This window comes from Rhinolophus ferrumequinum, chromosome 11 (assembly GCF_004115265.2).
Source record: "Rhinolophus ferrumequinum isolate MPI-CBG mRhiFer1 chromosome 11, mRhiFer1_v1.p, whole genome shotgun sequence".
In the NCBI taxonomy this organism is placed as follows: domain Eukaryota; kingdom Metazoa; phylum Chordata; class Mammalia; order Chiroptera; family Rhinolophidae; genus Rhinolophus; species Rhinolophus ferrumequinum.
In genome coordinates this window covers 44,723,661-44,731,582 of record NC_046294.1, presented here as the reverse complement: position 1 = coordinate 44,731,582, position 7,922 = coordinate 44,723,661, and the positions used below count along the sequence as shown (strand labels likewise).

General features: G+C 38.2%; 1 protein-coding gene across 1 annotated transcript; it reads right to left on the bottom strand.

Annotated features, from left to right (window-relative positions):
* Nucleotides 1–6,319: 6,319 nt before the first annotated feature.
* On the bottom strand, nt 6,320–7,459 carry LOC117030950 (olfactory receptor 226). The gene has a single exon (XM_033121216.1). The coding sequence runs from the start codon at nt 7,392–7,394 to the stop codon at nt 6,411–6,413; it is 984 nt and encodes a 327-aa protein (XP_032977107.1). The 5' UTR covers nt 7,395–7,459; the 3' UTR covers nt 6,320–6,410.
* Nucleotides 7,460–7,922: the final 463 nt, after the last annotated feature.

Sequence of the window (7,922 nt, the reverse complement as noted above, 5' to 3'; positions counted from 1 at the left end):
TACTTCCCTTGCCTTTGGAGTCAAATTCATAAAATGCTCTTTGAACCCAAGGTCCATAAGTTTAGTACCTATGTTTTCTTCTATGCAGTTTATTGTTTCACATCTTATGCTTAAGTCTTTGATCCATTTTGAATTAATTTTGGTACATGGTGACAGATAGCAGTCCAGTTTCATTCTTTTGCACGTGGCTTTCCAATTCTCCCAGCACCATTTATTGAAGAGGCTGTCTTTTCTCCGTTGTATGTGTTTTGCTTCTTTGTCAAAAATTATCTGTCCATATTTATGTGGTTTTATTTCTGGGTTCTCAATTCTATTCCATTGGTCTATGTGTCTGTTTTTCTGCCAATACCATGCTGTTGTGATTGTTGTTGCCCTGTAATACAAGCTAAAGTCAGGGAGTGTGATACCTCTAGCATTGTTCTTTTTTGTTAAGATTGCTTTGGCTATTCAGGGTCTTTTGTGGTTCCAAACAAATCTGATGAGTTTTGTTCTATTTCTTTAAAAAACGCCATTGGGATTTTGATGGGGATTGCATTAAATCTGTATATTGCTTTGGGTAATATGGCCATTTTAACTATGTCAATTCTCCCAATCCATGAGCATGGAATGTCTTTGCATTTCTTTATGTCTTCTTCAATTTATTTTAAGAATGTCTTATAGTTTTCAGCATATAGGTCTTTCACATTCTTGGTTAAGTTCATTCCTAGGTATTTTATTCTTTTCGTTGCAATTGCAAAAGGAATTGTGTTGGTTTTTTTTTTTTTTCATTTCTTTTTCTGAGATTTCATTGTTAGTATATAAGAATGCAATGGACTTTTGTACATTGATTTTGTAGCCAGCAACTTTACTGTATTCGTTGATTGTTTCTAATAGCTTTTTGGTGGAGTCTTTAGGGTTTTCTATATGTAGCATCATGTCATCTGCAAAGAGTGATAATTTAACTTCTTCATTCCCAATTTGGATGCCTTTGATTTCTTTCTCTTGCCTGATTGCTCTGGCGAGGACTTTCAACACTATGTTGAAAAGCAGAGGTGATAGGGGACAGCCCTGTCGTGTTCCTGAACGGAGACAAAGGGCTTCAGTTTTTTACATTAATTATGAGATTAGCTGAGGGTTTGTCATATATGGCCTTTATTATATTAAGGTATTTTCCTGTTATACCTATTTTATTAAGTGTTTTAATCATAAATGGATGTTGTATCTTGTCAAGCGTTTTTCTGCATCAGTTAATGTAATCATATGATTTTTGTCCTTTATTTTATGTGATGTATCACACTGATAGATTTGCATATATTGAACCATCCTTGTGTCCCTGGAATGAACCCCACTTTGTCGTGACGTATAATCTTTTTAATGCATTATTGCATTTGATTTGCTAGAATTTTGTTTAGGATTTTTGCATCTGTATTCATCAGAAATATTGGTCTGTAGTTTTATTTTTTTGTGTTGTCCTTACCAGGTTTTGGTATCAGGGTAATGTTGGCTTCATAAAATGAGTTAGGGAGTATTGTCTCTTCTTCAGTTTTTTTGGAAGAGTTTAAGTAGGACCAGTATTAGATCCTCAACACCTGAGTTTAAATTTGCTGAATGTGTTAGCTCAGACATCTCAGAATCAATTCAATTCAGCAGTGACATCATGTAGATGGTAGAAAGGTAGAAGTTTTTTATAAAGAAATATTTGAAAAATTAAATGTGGAACTAATGGTTTTGTATTTTAATTCACGTTCTGTCATATATCATACTTAAGTAGAAAATGAACTTTCCTTAGGTTGTGTTATTTATTTCAAAATATAAACTCATGTCAGTCTTTAAATTAGTATATTTATTCAAAGCATTCCCACTGACATTTACTTCAATTTGACTAATATTTATTAAATGTCATATATAGTCAGGATCTTAGTAAGAAACAGAAAGTAATTTCTGCTGAAATTTTTGAGTAGAATTAATTTCACAACTATGTGCCAAGGATTGGATGAGATGAAGACAACCAATAGGGATGTTGAGCCACGTAAGGACTGGTAGTGCAGATACCCAGTGACAGCTCCAGCTTTCGAAGGGGCACCCCTGTTGCAGAAGTTGTCATTGCCAGAGTCACAGAACCCAGGGAAGTAGGAAAGAATCCCTTGTCATCTTTATCCTGGCATCTTGAGTTTTCTGCTGGTGCCTCCCATTGACCCAACCAAATTGGAAGCCAGAGGCCAACAGAGCCAGAGTGATATAGTCCACAGGATCAATTCTTCTCACCCCTTGGGAGATTGGGTATACAAAGTGGTACAGGAATGCAAAGAACAGATAACTGGGGTGGGGGTTTGGGAAATAGAGGATAGCCATCACAGGTGCCTACAGTGTCAGGGACTATGGCCAATAATGTAGATTTAAGAGGAATAAGGTTGTTTCTGCCCTGGAGTAACTCACAGTCTAACAAGGAGTGAAACACAGACTGACATCTATTGGAATGAAAAGCTGCTGCAGGCAAGGCTGAATATTCAAAGTGAGTTCACTTTGTTCGTGCTTTATGAGTAACTGCCATTCACCTGGTAGAAGCACAACAACCTGAAGATCCAGTACTTGCAGAAACTAAAAATGCCTCTGTAGAAGTTATTATGTGTCCATAAATTTATGCAGTAAGAGAAAATTCACAGATTGGTTAGATTTGGATTGGTAAACATGAATGTTCTTTGTTATGTGAGCCCTTACTTCCTTACGTCACTTTATGCTAATCATCTTTCAGGTCTTTGAGTGTGCTGTTATCTCTCTTGATTCTTGGGTTTTTTTATCTCTGCAATCCTGACCTTCACTACTGCCCACCATTTTACATTTGTGTATTTCCTTCAAGTGTTAGCCTAAATGCTACTTCTTCTACTGGAACATTTTCTCTGCTCACACTAGTTCTACCTACCATTTGCTTCCATAGTATTTTGTACTTGCATCATCACACTTATAACTCTGAAGGTAATTGTGTCTTTATCTTTCATACTCATTATAGCTATTTGAAGGAAGAATCTGTGTCTATTTATTTTTTGTTGTTGTTGACCATTATATTCTCATAGGCTATTACAGGGCTTGCCAAGGGATAAAGGTACAAAAAATACTTAATCAGTGGATGAATGAATGAAGTTAAGCAAGATAAGAATTACTATAATGTAATTATTAAGTATATTAAGGTGACTGATATCATCAAAATGGATGTTTCATATCGAGGATCAATAAAAAACAAGATTGAGTTGGTGAATGCTAGAATGATTCCAAAATAATAATAATTAATCAAATGAGTAAGTACTATTTCATTCAAATTGAGAATTCTTAAGTAGTAGAGTGACATTATAAGAGCAATATATAAGAATGATTAGTCCAGGAGGTTGAATAATGTTGAGGATGGCTTAGGTCAAAATTAGGAGATCTATTTTATTTTATTTTATTTGTTTGTTTGTTTGTTTGTTTAAGGAAGGCACAGCTCACAGTGGCCCATGCAGGGATCGAACCAGCAACCTCGGAGTTATCAGCACCATGCCTTAACCAACTGAACTAACTGGGTACCCTGGAGACCAATTTTAGACTCTCACTTAAAATGGGCAGGATATAAAATGGGTAGCTCTTTCTGATTATTTCTCTCATATTTTAGATTCAGTTTGATCAATTGTGTGGAATTCTCCCTGGTACACAACATTTCCTTATCTAGTCAGTAGGTTCCCCAATGGTATTTAACACATTTGTCTTAGAAAATTTTGTATTTGTTTTCTGCCTAATTTGTGTATAGCATTTATGCTATATTGATGCATTGAGGGTTGAAACCCTCAATATATGCTCAGATATATGCTGATGTAATGATGTTCCATTAGTTTGCTGATAGTGATCATGATATAGCATGGAGGGCCACAAGAATCCAAGAGACCAAAAGAGAGTGTCTCAAGGGACACATAACTGCAAAATTTGCAGTAATACTGATTCTTTCTCATGAAACTTGATCCCAACCCTATAATGAGAAATGAGCTCTTATAGTCCTGGAAGGAGTCTAAAATTGGGAGAGGACTGGGAGATTATCAACATTATTTTTAATGTCAGTGGTAGTCCATCATCATCAACCCTATACAATCACAAACAGCGCTATCACCACCGCCACCACCACTACCACACCGTTATCAAATCTCATCGCACTTGCACATAACTTACTGACTGGATTGCTTATTCCTTCCAGGCATCAGAGTTTGTTAACTAATGTATACCTAGAGCTATTATCGCAGACTCTTAGATATAGAGAAAATCTAATACAGTTGTTTTAAAGTTAGACTCCCTGACTTCAAAAACAACTTTCACATTTTATTAAGTGTGCATCTTGGACAGCTTATTTAATCTCTCTTTGTGTGAATCAGTTTCCTATCTGTAAAATCAGGTAACTAATCATAGCTAACTCATAGTGTTATGAGAATAAAATAGTTTATTATGTGTAAAGAGCTAATAATACTACCTTACACATGTTAACCTTTATTATTATTACTCTGTAATTTCAAAGTACTGATTAAATATATAAATATAAGTTCACAAACTTAGTTGTCCAAACTTCATACAGTATATATTAAACATAGTTTAAGCAATACATGATATGTCATGTTTCAATTTTTAATTTTTTTCTCTCGTCCTATTCTGTGATTACTTTAAAAATCAAGATCTATAAAGCAAGCAAATATGCAGAATCATGATAAGTGTCATAGGAATGACATCCTTTCTCGGACACTGTTTCTTCCTCAAGGCAGCAGGGCTCAGCTGAGCAGGAGGCACTGGCCAACCCCCATGGTCTTTCTGATAGCATTCTTCACTTCCCCGTTCCTGAGAGAGTAGATGAAGGGATTTAGCATGTGTGTGAGGACTGCATACACAGCTGAGATTAATTTGTTGGAATTAAATGATGCAATAGTTCTGGATTGAACATACACGACAATCATGGCTATGCAATAAACTATGACTACAGTGAGGTGGGGTGCTCAGGTGGAGGATTTCTTCCCTCCCTGAGTGGAGGATATATGCAGAATGGCAGAGACAATGTAGATATGGGAGAGGATGGTAATGATGAAAGGGAAGGCAAAAGTGACAATAGCTAAAGCAAAGTCCACTTGCTGAGCTATGGACATGTCTTTACAGGCCAGTTCGAGGACCAGTGAGATGTCACCAAAAAAACAGTGGTTCATGACATTGGAGACACAGATGGTGACATGTAAAATGAAATAAACCTTGATCACAGCGATCATAAAACCAGTTATATAAAAGAAATCTACCAGCTGCACAGAATAACCTGTGATCATGATGACTGGCTATCAGAGAGGACCTATCAGTGCATTTTATTTATAATAACAAAAACACAGAAATATGTTAAACTTCTACAAATAGAGAATTGGTTAAATAATTTACAGTTTATAAATTATACATCTATCTATACAAATCTTTCTGCATCAGAATGTTTTCTATATTTTTGGTGTTTGTGACACATGTTGCCAAATTTCCTTCCAGCAAGCCTGAACCAATTTGTACCTCTCCATACTCTAGCGAAGCTTGAAGGGTTTAGTTCCTGCACCTCCCAATCCTAGCTATAGGTGTGACACACATGCCTGCCTACATGGCTCTAAATTATATTTATTTATTATGCTTTCTTATAGCCACCATATGCTAGACATTGTTCTGGGTCATGGTAATAAAATGATGAATAAGCAAATGTGATCCTTGTCTCCATGGAGCTTACAGTCTAATTAGGAAAATGGAAGATTAAACAAACAACTGCACTCAGCCACCAGTTCGATGTGTTAACTGACCTTTGTAAATCAAGAAATTAGGCAAAAACCTCTGTAGTCCCGAAGGTGATACGTTGTCAACACAAAAATTCACAGTTCCTTATCTCCTTGCCTTGTAATTCACACTAAAATTATAACTTCCTGGGCCCCGTTACCTCATAGGCTGCAGTCAGTGGCCTATAGCTAAAAGAATTATCATCCAGAGACTCCTGATGCTTTTCCATAATTAAGCCTTTGCTTCCCTGAATGGCTTCGTCCTTCTGCTTCCCTTTTCTATATCTTCTTCTTCAGAATCACAACCAAGAGCAATCCCAGGAAAGGCCATGAAGAGAGATGCCAGTTCTGCACTTGTTTGGTTGTTTAAATATTGAAGTGCAGTACCTTCTGCTCAGTCAATCCTTTCCACCCCATCAGGATGCATGATTCCTAAACCTGCTCTATGTAAATTACATAGAAATCCAGATGATAGCTGCTAGCTTACAATCCATTCCTCTTTCTCCTTCTTAACTAATTTCTTGGTGGTTTCATTGAACCTCTAATCCCTAATTTAGGCCCTAAAACTCCTCTGAACTTCATAGAAGACATAGACCCCAAATTTAAGAATATTTTCTAAGACTTAACACCTCCCTTCTACCCACCTCTTCTAGCTTTCCCAGGCTTAGCATCCTGGCCCTGGTACAGATGTAGAGTATGGCGTAGGGCTCTCTTGACCTCTTGGTTGCGCAAGCAGTAAATGATGGGGTTGAGCAATGGTACAATGACGGCGTAGAGTACAGAGACCAGCTTGTTGGTGTTAAAAGCTGAGAGTGCCTTTGGCCGGGCATAGATGAAGATGCTGGCTGCATAGAAGATGACCACAACAGTGAGATGAGAGGCACAGGTAGAAAAGGCTTTATGGCGCCCAGCAGCTGAGGAAATGCGCATCACAGCACCAGCAATGGCCATGTAGGAGGCCCCAGTGACAGAAAGTGGCCCTAGCAGGATAAAAATTGCCAGGACAAAGTCTGTAAGCTCTGCTGTGGACATGTCAGTGCATGAAAGGTTGAGCAATGGGGAGACATCACAGAAAAAGTGGTTGATGGTGTTTGGGCCACAGTAAGAGAGGCGAGAAATGAAAAAAACTTTGAGCATGGCGATACCAAAACCTCCAGCCCAGGAGCTGGCTGCCAGCTGCACACACAGCTGGCTACTGACAATGATGGGGTAGCGGAGAGGATGGCAGATGGCCACATAACGATCATAGGCCATAACAGCAAGAAGGACACACTCAGTGCAGGCCAGACCCAGGAAAAAGTAGAGCTGTGTCATGCAGCCCTCAAAGGAAATTAGCTGTCCATGGCCCTGTTTGGACCCAACAAAGCCAGCTAGCATCTTGGGAATAGTGACAGTCACATACCAGATCTCCAGGAAGGACATATTTGCCAGAAAGAAGTACATGGGTTTGTGGAGGGTGGGGTGGGTCCTAACTGCCACAATGATGAGTGTGTTCTCAATCAGGACCAACAGATAGGCCAGCAGAGCGATGGCAAACAGTAGTGCCCGCAGTGGCACAGGAGCTGGGAAGCCTACCAACACAAACTCACTTACTCTCCCACTTTGGTTCCTCCATTCCATGGGTTTGGTCTTGCCCGCTGTTCAGGAGGGAGAACAGAGTGTCTTCAGGAGGTAGCAGCAAGAACCCAGCCTTTCTCTTGATGGGTTTATATTAGTAGAATGCAATGTATGTAGTATATATAATTCACCACTGAGCAGAGGCCATTGCTCTCTTCTGTAACCTGGGAAAGAGCTAAGACAAACATGGACAATAATAAAGTGTGTTATTTTGGAGATAGTACAGGAAGGAGTCTGTTCTGGCACTTGAAGAAGCATGCATTGATAAGCACCAGGTAAAGATGACACTAGTTGGTCCCCAAAGAACATACATTAAAAAACAAAAATAGTAAGAGAATCTGATCTACCCTAACATGGAAGTTTGTCTGTGAGCTAGATTATGACTCTGTGTTGAGTCATAAGTTACATAATGAAGGAATAACAATAACATATAATACAATTGAGTATTTGTTGTGTTTTATTAGTGCAAGCATTCTAAAAATTTTGCAGATATTAATTCACTTAATCTTCAGAAAAACCTTGAGTTAGTAC